A 13,699-nucleotide genomic window follows, 5' to 3' on the forward strand; every position below is an offset into this window, starting at 1 on the left:
AGAAGCTGCAACAGAGATTTTAAAAAAAGACAATAGAACAGCTTACAAAATTAAACTCTAGTTAACAATATGATCAGATTTAAGTTTGACAATACCAGTTACACCAGTTTATAGAAACACAAGATGAACGACATTACTTTAAAAAAAAACACCAGGATCTCTATCCATTCCTACTCACGTGTCCCCGTATTCTGCTCTGAATGTTAACAATCACCTGGACTGAGAGAGATGCTTGGTGTATAGCTGTCTCCATACACTGAAACTGTTGGAATCTGTAGTTAAACATTCAACCATACATTTCAAGAGCTGAAAGCCAAGAGGAAAAAAAAGGCAACATTTGTTAATTTCATATTTAATCAATTCATAAAAGTACAAAATTCAGACTATTTCAAAGCTTATTAAATGCTTTCTGGAATTCTATATAAAAATTCCATATAAAAGACACACTTAAAACTGTGGGGTTCTACTTTAGCAGAGGACAAATTAGTGACATGGCTAGGAAATTGGTTAAGTGGCAGGCAAAGTACAAATGATGGGTAGATACTTAAATTGGCAGGACGTGACCAGTGGTGTCCCAAAAGGATTTATTAGTCAATAACATTAAAAATTGCAGTAAGTTAGATAAGAGTATAGAAAGTCTTATATCCAAATTTGCTAATGACAAAATTTAGGCAACTGTAGATAGTGTGGCTAACAGCATAAAAATATAAAAGTGGAATTGATAGACTAAGTGAATGGGCAAATTGTGGCAGATAAGAGTTCAATGTAAGCAAGCAGAAGGTTTTCCACTTTGGACCAAACAAAAGGATAGTTTCTAGATAGTTTCAAGCATAGTTTCTAGATGGTAGGAGGCTTAATATAGTGTATGTCCAAAGAGACTTGAGGGTTCAAGTACACACATCTTTCAAATGTCACAAACAGGTGCAGAAAATAAATCAAGATGGCTATTGGAATGCCAGCGATCATGTCTGAGAACTAGTGTACAATAGATAAATTCTGCAGCTATACAAAACCTTGATTAAATGCCATTTGGAGGACAGAGCAGATATGGGCACCACATCGCAAGGATGTATTAGCCTTGGAGGGATACTGTATCGGTTGTTAATGTTTAACTTAGATTTAAAATCTAAGATTAAAAAAAAGGCATCAAGGGATATGGGCCAAAAGGATTAGAGAGCTGAGCTACAAATCAGCCATAATCTCGCCGAATGGTGGAATAGGCTCAAGGAGATGACTGGCCTACTATTGCTCTTAAAACAATCGGATCACAAAAATACATTTTTCAAACTGATCAGTAGTGGGTTAAATTAAGCTTTCAGCTAGCACAAGTAGAAAACCCAGGAACAGTTGATACAAAATAAAATTAGTGGCATGCCGGCAATTTCTTCCTGCTTATTAACCGACATTTCAACCAAGAGCTGAAATCTTACAGTTGAAGCATAGACAACCATTCAACCTTGAATTTTGCCCAATTGCATTTCTAGAGCCTGAGTAGGCAACATGCACCAACTATTAGAACAAAGACTGTGTGTGTAAGGGGCAAAAGGTGAAAAGGAAAGAGGACTGGTGCCCAAAAGTAATTATTTCACTGTGGTTTAATAGCTAGTGAATTATATCAAAAACACTTTTTTCTGACCTACAGTTCTTACTTTTAAAAAAACACTATTTTAAATTAACTGCTACATTTAGAGTTGTGAAACATTAAGAATTCAAATGTCCCCATTCTGAAAGCATTGATTGTTTGTTAAAGATATTCATGATAGATTGGAAGCTTGTTTCACACTTATATTAATATCAAACCAACTTTTCCCTCAAGCACTGTATATTTTAAAAACTATAGCCCAGGAAATGTTTAAAATTTCAAATACATTGTCCACTTGACCTTGTGAAGAAAAGCCAAAATCCTCAACAAATATGGTGCAAACCTGGACAAGGCCTGGCTCGTCTTAAATGCTAACTGTTAGGAATGCTTTATGGGAAAGACCACAGCAAAATTGGATAATTATTCTCAAAAATAGTTTTGATGCTAAATTTTTACTGTAATAAAATGTACTTTAGAGACATAACATCATTCACCTCTTTCTTCATCTCTGGAGGACAGTTGGGAGTTGCTCTTGATAAGAAAGAGGGAAAGTAGGTGTGTAGTATAGAATCAGGTTTTGCACCAAAAGCCAACACTTTCAGCCTCGGATAAAGATGGCGCAACTGATCCTGTAAACTGAAAACAAGTCAGAAAATTGACAGGCAAACTAAGGAACGGTTCACTCCACTTCCCTAAAGTCACAAGAACTACAGAGAGATTATTGCAAGCCAATAACTTGTTCCACTGACAAAGCCAAAGCAGGTTATTTTGAACTATACAAGATCCAATTTACAACAACAATCTTCACAATTTTCATCCATTATTTAAAAGGATACGGATATAAATGCTGGAAGAAACAGCACAGAAGCGCTTCACAGGAGGCTCCCAAGCACTGAGGATGTCACCTAGACAGGGGACGAAACGTTTGCAAGACAAATTCCCAGCTCGGCGAACAGAACCACAACAACGAGCACCCGAGCTACAAATCTTCTCCCAAACTTTGAAGGATACTGATACACTTGTAAACTGTTACTAACATGATCATTTCGAGACAATGGAGTTGTTTTTGTTTTAAATATAGAAGGCACAGAATACAAATATTTAGTTTAGATTCCAAAGGTAGGATTAGCTGCAATGCTGAAGCACAACTGTAAACTTGCTTTTGCTAAAATGCTGTCTTCAAAAGTGGATAGATACAAGAATCTCAAGTAGTGTACTGTTATCCATTAACAGGCTTAGTAACTGGCTGGTTGAAAATTCTGAGTATATAGTTATTATTATTAAAACAAAGTCATAGTTCTTATTCTGGTGCAAGCATTTATTCACACAATAGGACTAGAACAGGTTGAATGGCAGGTAAATAGCACGGGGCAGTACAGTGGCTCAGTGGTTAGCACTGCTGCCTCACATTCCCACCTGGGAAAGATGTGCAGATCAAGTGAATTGGCCATGCTAAATTGCCCCATAGTGTCAATTTATCAGAGGGAAATGGGTCTGGGTGGGCTACTCTTTGGAGGGTCAGTATGGACTGGTTGGGCCGAAGGGCCTGTTTCCACACTATCGGCAATCTAATCTAAAGGAACACTACTTTTTGAAATCATTGAAGTGAGACAGAAATCAAACTACAGCTTTCTATATAGAAAAAGGTTCACCTTATTTTGTTAACATTGGTACAAGTTACATAGTTGGAAATAAATTTAAAGTATCATCAATAGATCACAAAATATTGAAGGACAGATCTCAGAAACCCGCAGTTTGCTTAAACAAGTACCAAATTAAGATTCTAACTTACTTGGGTGAAAGAGAGTTGTTGGGCATGTAAGCAAAGTCCAGCAATGGGAAAAAATCTTTTGGTCCAATTGTTCCAAATCCCTTGGACAGATTAGAATGCATCCTGAAAAGTTAAGGGAGGGAAGGGATATATTAAATTAAGTCTTTGAGATTATATTTTGCATTATAAAACTGATGCTCCTTCCTATAATTAACATACTATTTACAAAAGGCTGGAATGTGATTCAAGGGAGCAAAACAAAACAAGACATCACAGCTATTCAATATCATCATACTAGAATGAAGAAACTATGCTCTCCTGCATAAAGTTTTTTTAAACAAAAAAGAACAATTAGTATGGCATTCCTGGGTGTGAAAAGGAGATCAGTGTTGGTCTCATCTAATTCTTCCTAATCTTTCTATGGCAAGCCATCTGTTTGTTCTGTATCTTTAGATAGCTCAGAATTCTCTCTGAAGTAGTCAGCCAGTTCAGTTTCAACAACCCAGCAAATTCCGCACACAAGCTGTTGAATTTACTAACTTCAATTTCACAATTTGGCATTACAGATTTGAACCAAATCTTTAGATTGAAATTCTAATGTTAACCACTGGACTAACCATACTTCAAAAGTTACAGTTAAAGCTAATTGCAATATTTTCTTTTGCCTGTGTAGTATTAAATACCAGCAAACAATTTCAAAAGAAAACTATGTTTTGAAGAGAAATCAGATTGGACCCCAAGTTAAACATCTTTCTCCTCACAGGTGCGATCAGGATTTCTCTAGCATTCCCTTTTTAAAAGTCTTTACTAAGTGGGTGATATTTAGCTGGTTCATACATTGTGAATTTTGATACAGGTTTGCACACTGAAAATATACTCACATTAGCAATCGGTCCAAATAACTAATTGCATAACCAGACAGAGATTTGACACCCAATACAGGAAGCATGATGTTAAGCCACACTAAAATTGGAGGAAAGAACAAATGTTATGAACGCTTTTGAGAGTTTGAAGGATGGTAGAAAAAAAAAAGGTGAGGAAAAACACCAGGTTATACCAGGGGAGGGGGTGGGTAAAAAGAAAAAAGGAAAAAAATTGAAAAGCTGAAATTAGATTACAAGAGTGAAGGAGGGAAGAATAAAAAAAGAGAGCAGAAAGAGAACTACCTTTAAAAATAACTGGGGGGAAGGGGGGGGGGATGGCTTAGGGGGGGCGGGTTTGTCTTGTGACCTGTGTCAGAACACCAGCCAAACAGCAAATCCAAATGTTCCACAGACTTCCTGCTCCTCCTGAAACAAAATCACTAATGGCCAAACAAAATTGCCACACACAAAATAAAAAATCAGGTTCTTTTCTTCCACCGTTGAGTGTTTTGGCCTACTTTGCTACAAATTTACAAAGTTTTATACCTTCATTTCTAAAAGAACTACAGAGTGCACACCCTACCCACCATCTCAAAGCTTTTCTAAACCAAAACATAAAACTTAAATCAAAAAAGTCTTTCAAATACAGAATAAAGAAAGCCTTTTACAAAAAGATGATTGAATCTAGTTTCAATTAAAAAATCATCTACTTTCAAGAACATTAAAATGTGCATTTATAGAAGCTTAGAAACTCAAATAATATCCTACACAAATATAAGAAATTGGAAATGCTTATTCACCAAGTTCATTAATTCCTTACCTTTCAATCCTTCTGCTAAATCAGTCCCAGCTTGTCCCAAAGCCCACATGATGCTGAGGCATTTATTTGGTTTATTGTACTGGGACCTCAGCAATTCTAGATACTGAAATTTTAAAAAAAATTTTAAAAGGCACTTTTTCATTAAAACAAAAGAGAAAACCAAACAGGACTGCAAGGAGCTTAAGCTTAACAGCAGAATTTAAAATAAATTTATGTCTTTTAATTTAAAAACTTTACCTTAACTCTTTTACCCAGGAGTTCAAGCTGCATTACTATTTGTGACAAGTATGGTGAGAAAACAACTTCTGGTTTTACCAATGCCCTAAACCTGCACACTATTTCATTACTCGCAGGCCCACAAGATGTAGGTGGCCATTTGGCCCCCTTGTATGTTCCACCTTTTGAGGAGATTACCAGTTAGGATTTTGCACCATAATCCAATTTGCTCAAACAACGAGAAACCTACTATATAGGTGTCCTCTTGTGGGTTAAGCACTTATGTTCAGACAAACTTTTGTACGAGCAAGTAAGTTACAACATACAATCAGTAGATTTACCCTATACACAAGAAAGTCAACCACCTTCCAGAACAGGAATCACATGCTTTGCAGTGTGTTCTTGTGCTATTTGCAGATCCAAAGTCATCCATATGTTAAGAACAAAATTTCAATTCAACACATTAATTGCTATCATTCTGTTGGGAGGACACCCATTTATCAGAAACGTTCGTACCTAGCCTCTAACATTCAATGTCGACATTTTTCTTATTTCAAAAAAGTGAGCAACAGCTATAATGTTCTTCAAAAGCCTACTCACTAACTACTGCAATTGTGCTCTCTCAATTTAAAAACAGTCAACATTTCAGGGAAAAAAAAACTGATAAGTGCTATTTGCTGATAAAAGTCTTGTCAATTTCAAGGCTCCACTAAGCTTGCTCCTACACTTGTACATTGTTGTCTCAAAACAAAGCTGCAACTGTGGAACTTGTGCTTACCTTTCCAAGATTAGTTGTACCAATTTTAGGTTTGTCTAGCAACATAGCCTGAATGCAAATTCTGTAGCCATGTAGGGACTCGCCTGAAAGAGGAATAAGTGTTTAATGCACTCAAAACAAAAAAAAAGTGTTTGATAAATATTGGATACATCAGCTATGCTTTCCTTTAGCCACAGACATTAACTTTACTGATGAAAAATTTGGTAAACAATAAATTTTCCATAAATTAGCTGTTGTAGTGTATTTGTATGCAATAATTGAATGTAGATCACTTTTAAAAGAATATATGCAAGTACCAACTTTAACTTGCAGTTTGCTGTTGCAAATCCAGTGAAATTTTAAAACTTCCAGATTCTACATCAAGGACTGGATGCAAATTGTGAAATGCATGGCAGGATCTCAAAGTTCAAATGTCAAATACTGAAATTGCCTAGGAAGTTTAGGCTTTGATGGCCAATTTTACACAATTCAGAACTTCATGTCATCATGTCAGAGACTTGAACCAGATACACAGGACTTGCCTGGATACCATGAAAATTACACAGACAACTCCCTGAAATCCACTTACTAAAAGGTCAGTTTCAATTAAAAAATAACAGCAGCTCAAAAGAAGGGGAGCATCCAGTCTTTTGTCATGCCTGATATCAACAGGTCAGCGCAGGCTTGTTCAGCCAGGATCAGACGTCCCGACTGAAAACAAATTACAGGAGTCACACTGTGGAAGTCCTAGTGTATATCAACACACATGACAGCTAGTGGACCTACACCCTGTTGTCATAGAAACACCAGGACATACTCACTAACACTGGATATTTTAATGTGCTGTATTGCAAGGACCCTGAAAATTGCCTGATAGAGATATTCTAACTTCAGCTGAATGAAGTGCAACAAGGTAACCTAATTGTCTACAGTTAAACCCAATCTTTGATCGTAACCCTCACTTGCACACAAGAGAATTTAAGAGATAACATTTGTAAAAAAGTTGCAACTTAAGCAGTTTGAAGGTTTAGCAACCTTTTTTCAAGTCAACTTTGGATATTGAGTTTTCAGACATTTAGGACTGTAGATCTTGCTTGAATTCCAAACATCAACAATGAAAGCAACTTTCAGACTGGAGACTTATGTCTGGTCTTACAGATTGGGGTTCTTTTCTCAGAACTTTCCATAACTTAACTAGAGAGCAACCAAAACACCATCCAGCCACATTGCTTTCTGCGCAAAACCCAGTCCAAATTGTAGTTTCTTTGAGAAGTTGGTAGCGGCCTCCTTTTTGATTGCCTCTGAACATCCAAGCAACTGCCAGTCCTTGAATATAATATCTCAGCTGCCTAAACGTCTGCTGTTCTTTGAACAAGTCATCAACTTTTCAGGCCAGTTCCCATAAGCAAAATCAGTTTATTTTTAAACGGGTATTTCACCACCCATGATATGGATGGCAAATAAAATTATTAGGCCAGTTAGCTTAAACATCTGTTATTGGAAAAATGTTATAGCCATAATAAAATGCTGTAGTACTACTTAGAAATATGTCATTCAGAGTCAGGATTGCTTCTTGAAGGGAAGATCAATCTGACAAATTTACTTGAATTTTCTGGGGGTGTTAACAAGCAGGATCAATAAAAGCAAAAACAGCGGATATATCATTTGGATTTTTAGAAGAAGTTTTTTTCCAGGAGATAATGTGCAACTAGTGAAGTGCCATAGAGATCAGGGATGGAGCCACAATTTACATTACATGGATAAGGAAAGTGAATGTACTCTCACCAAAAGTGAGAAGAGGAGATGACAAAATTTGGTGGGAAGGTAATTGATTAGGATGAAAAAAAAATCTACAAAAAAAAGGGGACATGGACAGCTTAGTGAGTGGGCAATAAAAATAATTGATTTGGGAAAATGTGAGGTTATGCATTTCTGCAAGAATAGAGAAGTTGCAAATGGAGAAACACTGGAAAGCTTTACCATAGAGAAATTTGAAAGTCCTCATGCATGAATCATGAAAAGCTAGCAATTAAGTTCAGTGAGCAGTAGGAAAGCCAAATGGAATGTTGGCTTTTATTTCAAGAGAATGGAACATGAAAAGAGGTGGTTTTGGTAAAACTCTGCAAGGCACTAGTCAGATTGCAAATGACATATGGCACATTTTGTTTTAACCAGCACCTTATAAACCAGCATTCAACAAACTGGCAAAGATTATACATGGGTAAAAGCAATGACTGCAGATGCTGGAAACCAGATTCTGGATTAGTGGCGCTGGAAGACCACAACAGTTTACTGCTCCTTGGATGCTGCCTGAACTGCTGTGGTCTTCCAGCGCCACTAATCCAGAATCTGGTTTCCAGCATCTGCAGTCATTGCTTTTACCCATGTATAACTTCCATGTCCTCGGCAGAGTGGGAGGGAGAGTTGAAATGTTGAGCCACAGGACCGTGTGGTTGATTGGTGCGGGTGTCCCAGAGATGTTCCCTAAAGCGTCCAGTCTCCCCAATGTAGAGGAGACCGCATCGGGAGCAACGGATACAGTAAATGATGTTGGTGGATGTGCAGGTAAAACTTTGATGGATGTCGAAGGCGCCTTTAGGGCCTTGGATGGAGGTGTGGGTGCAGGTTTTGCAATTCCTGTGGTGGCAGGGGAAGGTGCCAGGATGGGAGGGTGGGCATGGACCTGACCAGGTAGTCACAGGTGGGGAAGGAGACGGTCTTTGCGGAAGGAGGAAGAGGGGTGGGGAGGGAAATATATCCCTGGTTGTGGGGTCTGTTTGGAGGTGGTGGAAATGTTGGCAGGTGATTTAGTTTATGCAAAGGTCGGTAAGATGGAGCAAATGAACTGAACATTACACAGTGAACATTGCCACTTCCAAATTTCTGATGGAAGGAAAATCAATGAAGCAGCTCAAGGTGGTTGGGCAGAGATACTGTACACATCTAGTCTTCACGTTTTTACAATGAAGAGGTGGGTGTACTGTACTGTTTTTGAGTTAACAGCTATCAGAACTACTTAACACAGCACCAAATGTTCTGAATAAGGTAACAATGTAACACCTGGTCAAAAGCTAGATTAGCTGATTGCCTGGGAGATGACAAAACAGAATCAAATTAGGCCAATCAGTTTAAATTATGCCCTAAAAAAAATAATGAAAATTCCAATCAAGTTTGAATTTAGTATATTCACAATTTTAAAAAGCCAATGACACAATCCAATGCCTTGGGGATATAAAACTGGGGAAAATTAACAGTTGGGAGAACTGCCAAGCCAAAATGACATCTGCAGACTGCCCAGAGAATAGCTCTCTTAAAAAAAAAGGTACTTTTATTGATCCGTGGCCTGTGAAGCATAATCTCTAACAAGAAGATGACAACGACACAGGAAGATCCAAATAGAAGTTTCGACAGCTGGCTGGTTTTGAAAACTTGAATTTTTGGTAAATCTTAAATCGGGGAATTTAATCGGACTAGTATTATAGATAGGAAGGTAAATGATAGGTTAGAGGAAGGAGTTGTAAATAGTTGTTAGTTAATTATTGTGTTGTTATAGAAATAAAGTGGTTAATTTTTACTTTAAATATTTCTTGGCCTCTCAAATTTTCAGATTACTGCACAGGATAAATCATGTTGCTGGTTTAAAATTAAGCAGGAGTATTCACCACGTATCGTAACACCATATTTAAAAACTGCACCATTCAAATTTATACTGTCTTATAGCTTGGTAGGAAAAGAAAAAAAAAAAATAGTGTTATTAACTTGCCATGTGTTTGCTCATTTCAATAACCTCAACAAAGCTTACAATTTGTTAAGCACGATCCAGTTCTCATTCAATTTGCAAGCTTTTTAATGACCTACAAATCATTTATCAAGGTCACTAATGTCTTCAAGAGCAACAGTACCAACACCAATCCCTGGAAGATACCATGGCACATCCTTCCAGTCTGAAAACAGATGCCCAACGTTAATGTTTTATCACATAACAGTAAGTGAACAGATTGTCAAGTTATCAGCCCAAGGATTTGGCAATGCTGCCATCAAGCAGTACACTCATGCCTGCTTATTGACACTTGGGTCAGGGGAGAGGCGGAGGCACAGTTCAAATCTTGGTTCAAAAGATGGACATGAAAGTAATTGCCCTTTGATTCATTACAGCATCTCATTAGGTTTTGCATCAAGAGTTCCAGTAAAGCTGAAGTCACTTGGAATCACTTTTCCAGAGGTCAGATTATCTCAGCAGGAATTGCTTAGGTTAGTAGCATCACAATTCCAACTACCTTCAGTTGCTTCATCAAGAATGACCTTCCTTTCATTATACACAGTTAAGTTAATCCGCTCACTTAACCAAAAAGCATTCAGATAATTTTGAAGTTATTGGATAACAAATTAATCCAAAGCAAGACCTGGAAACATCTAGAAAAAGTTAAACAGCAGCAAGTAAACTTTTGTACTATACAGGCACCAGGCAAACTTCTTCAAATAATACTGAATAATGCTACTTAAAATTAAAAAGGTAATTATAAATTAAAATTCCACAGAGTCATGTCGACTAGTGCACTGGCTACAAAATTATTTGAGAGGTTGGGCACTTCACAGTAGACATTCCTTCACCCAACTAACTGAAGCTTCAGACCATCTGCATAAGCCAGGAAAGTGATAGTGCACTTTCTACCTACATGCATGAGTAGCAACTACAACTATACTAGGAGAAGCTAGACAACAGGCAGGCAAACCAACAAACTAATCTGATTGGTCAGCATCTCAAGCAGCTTAAGCATTAATTTTCTCCTTTTCTGGTTTTTAGTTCTCATCTGTCTGCAGTACCTAAGGGATGAACAGGAGCAAATCACCAAAATTTCTTCAGCAAACTAAACAGATTAGCTTCAATTATTCCCATATCCTCCTCCAAATCACATACCATCTCAAGGAAATGGTTATTTTGGCTTCATTATTGATGCATCAAAATCCTGGGACCCTGACTCCACAGAAACATTTTCACGATATTTACTATACCTGTGCCAGGTGGCATCTCCAACTTCAAACAACTAGCAATTAGTAATAATTACTAGCCTTAAATCATCCCATTATAGAATGCCAAAAGAAAAACAATTTTTCAATTGTACTTAAGTACTTTGAAATGGATTGTCTGAGAGATAGCATATTTTAGTTCAAACGAGCAAGGAATTAAAAAAAAAGACCCAACACTTCCACTTTGACAGCTGTTCAAGCCTATAGTCAAGGACCTCTCTTGTGGCTTCATATGAAATAACTTAGTGAAACATGACTGAAGTGGAAAGATTTTATTTTTCAAAATTTTGCTCAAAATTGATATACATAAAAAGTCACCCAAATTGTAAAAGCAACTCAAATGTTGTCTCCTATATTAAGACCACAGTTCACAAGAAACTACAGGGGAACCTCGATTATCAGAATACTAATTATCCGAAAATTGGATTATCTGAAGGAGATCGAGGTCCCGATGGAAACATTACATCAAAGACGTGTTTCCAACAGTGATCGTGTCTTTTGTTACAGTGATCAAACACAGTCACCGCCTCCAAATGACTGACCTCCCTCCCCATACTTTCCCTGGAGTTCTACAGAGGGGTTTACCCTAACCTCACCCCGCCCTGCTCTCCAACATTGTTCTGTACAGGGCAACCGTGGGACCTGTCAAAAGAGTGGCAGTAAAAAGGTGTGAGTGCACGCGCTACTTGGAGACTTACCCCACAAAGACAGCAGCAGCAGTCTTGCTGTTGGTGTGCAGTCCGGCTGCCCCAGAGGGGGGTGGGGGGCGGAGCAAGTTGGCAGCGGAGGGTGGGGGAACCAGTTCAGGGAGGGGCAGGGTTAGACTGGGTTGGGGGCTGGGGTTAGACCAGGTTTGGGGGGTGGGGGGTGGGAGGCGGGAGGCAAGGGCTCATGCACTGTCCTGCTGCTGCTAGTTTCCTTAACAGGCAGCAGACTTTAAAACTCCGAGCCCCAGAGGAAAAGGCATTTAAAAATCGATTTTCCAAACAGTCGATTATCCGAACAAAATGGTGCCTGCCCATCTCGTTCAGATAATAAAGTTTCCACTGTCTTTGGTTCTTTGACCTTTTATCAAAGTTGGTTTTGAGTGAGGTCTTTTATTTTAAAATAATACTTTAATTCCAACTACACAGCAAATACCAAAAGATTTTTGTTGACATAGTTTTAGAGACAATGATACGTTAAAAAAAGGTTCTTATTACCTGCGGCCTTATCTTGTTCACGCAACATAGTATAGATACAATGGTCGAAAAAGTGCTCCAAATGGTCTGACGTTTTTCCCAAGAGAGATTTGATAACATTCCGAAGTTCCTTGTTAGCAAGACTGTATGGATAGTCTATAAAACAAATATTTTAAAAATTAATTCCTGCAAAACGTTCAAAAATTGTACTTCCAAAAACTGACATGTTCAACAATTACAGTGAAGCAAGACTAGCAGACATCATGCAACACCACCAGGGAGTACACAAAAAAGTGTGTGTTTTAGGGTCACAAAGATGTTTAATCATTTTAGCCTTTGATCATTCGGTTGGTCATAAAATCAGGACAGGATCAATATCCTTCTGCGTATCAAATATGAAAAACTCTCAGAAATATCAGAGTTCCCAGTACGTATGGGACTATATTCAACATCAATACAACATGCTCAAAAAGTCAGCAAATTGATAGGTTTGGTGGGGGGCTAGTGGAAAAACCTATGGGCAAGTAGCTTATACTTGTATCTTGTTAAAACCAGGCACATACATCTATGCCAAGAAGAAATAAAATTTGTCAGTGTCAATATTGTGTTAAATTTAGTTCTAGAAAAATAAATATATAAAACACAGAGTAGCAGATAAATACCACTTTAAAAAAAAACAAAAAATCACCAGGAAAAATTCAACCATGGGGGCAACTAGAATAAAGATGCATTTTGTGGGACAAGGTGAAGGAAATGAGGAGGAACTACTCCTTAAAATCAAGAGTATTAATCACAGTTCTTTCCCATTTTGTTATTGATAGGCCCAGAGAGAGCTACCATTGGGGAAGCAGCATTCAGCAACTTCCCAACTTAGACCTCTGCATTCCTGTTCATCCAGAATTCCTGTTCTCTCTACCTAAAATAGGCACATCTGCCTTGGCTTTCAACACAATAAGAATCTTTCATAATAAACTCCACCTGCTGCAGTTGACTCAAATCACATGAAACTCCAAACTAAAAGCACAAATTCAAAATTAACAAGCTTCAAAAAGGAAGCAGTGCTCATATTGGAATGGGACAATCAAGTCTCAAACAAGTCAGTGAAGAAGACAGATGCTTACACAGTAAATAGGACTGGAAAACAGCAAATATCAGTTATTTAACAAAATCTCACAAGACGAAATCTCAAACCTCAATGCCTGAAGTTCACAAACAAGAGCAATAAGCAATCCACGGAGGGAAAAACACCACACAACAAATGGGGAATACAAAGACCAAGCTTCAAGAAATCATATGCCATTATTCTGTTACTCCACATGTATTTTTAAAAAATTGCTGGAGGAACTCAGCAAGTCTTCCAGCTTCTGTGTAGAGAAAAAGAGTTAAATACGACTCTTATTCAGAACTTATTCTTGAATTTGTCCCTTTTGAATCTCATGTGAAAGAGTCAACTGTACAAGGTGGAGCATAATGTGGGAAAT

General features: G+C 37.8%; 1 protein-coding gene across 1 annotated transcript in view; it reads right to left on the reverse strand.

Moving 5' to 3' along the window:
* Positions 1–13,699, reverse strand: part of tmem214 (transmembrane protein 214) — a 57,380-nt gene that overhangs the window by 16,807 nt on the left and 26,874 nt on the right. Inside the window, exons 4-10 of the mRNA XM_072562946.1 lie at positions 12,240–12,374; positions 6,031–6,113; positions 5,037–5,139; positions 4,235–4,316; positions 3,375–3,476; positions 2,077–2,218; positions 215–306 (exon numbers count right to left, since the gene is read on the reverse strand). Of these exons, the coding sequence (XP_072419047.1) occupies positions 215–306; positions 2,077–2,218; positions 3,375–3,476; positions 4,235–4,316; positions 5,037–5,139; positions 6,031–6,113; positions 12,240–12,374 (739 nt within the window). The remainder of the gene's footprint in view (positions 1–214; positions 307–2,076; positions 2,219–3,374; positions 3,477–4,234; positions 4,317–5,036; positions 5,140–6,030; positions 6,114–12,239; positions 12,375–13,699) is intronic.

This window comes from Chiloscyllium punctatum, chromosome 3, assembly GCF_047496795.1.
Source record: "Chiloscyllium punctatum isolate Juve2018m chromosome 3, sChiPun1.3, whole genome shotgun sequence".
Lineage (NCBI taxonomy): Eukaryota > Metazoa > Chordata > Chondrichthyes > Orectolobiformes > Hemiscylliidae > Chiloscyllium > Chiloscyllium punctatum.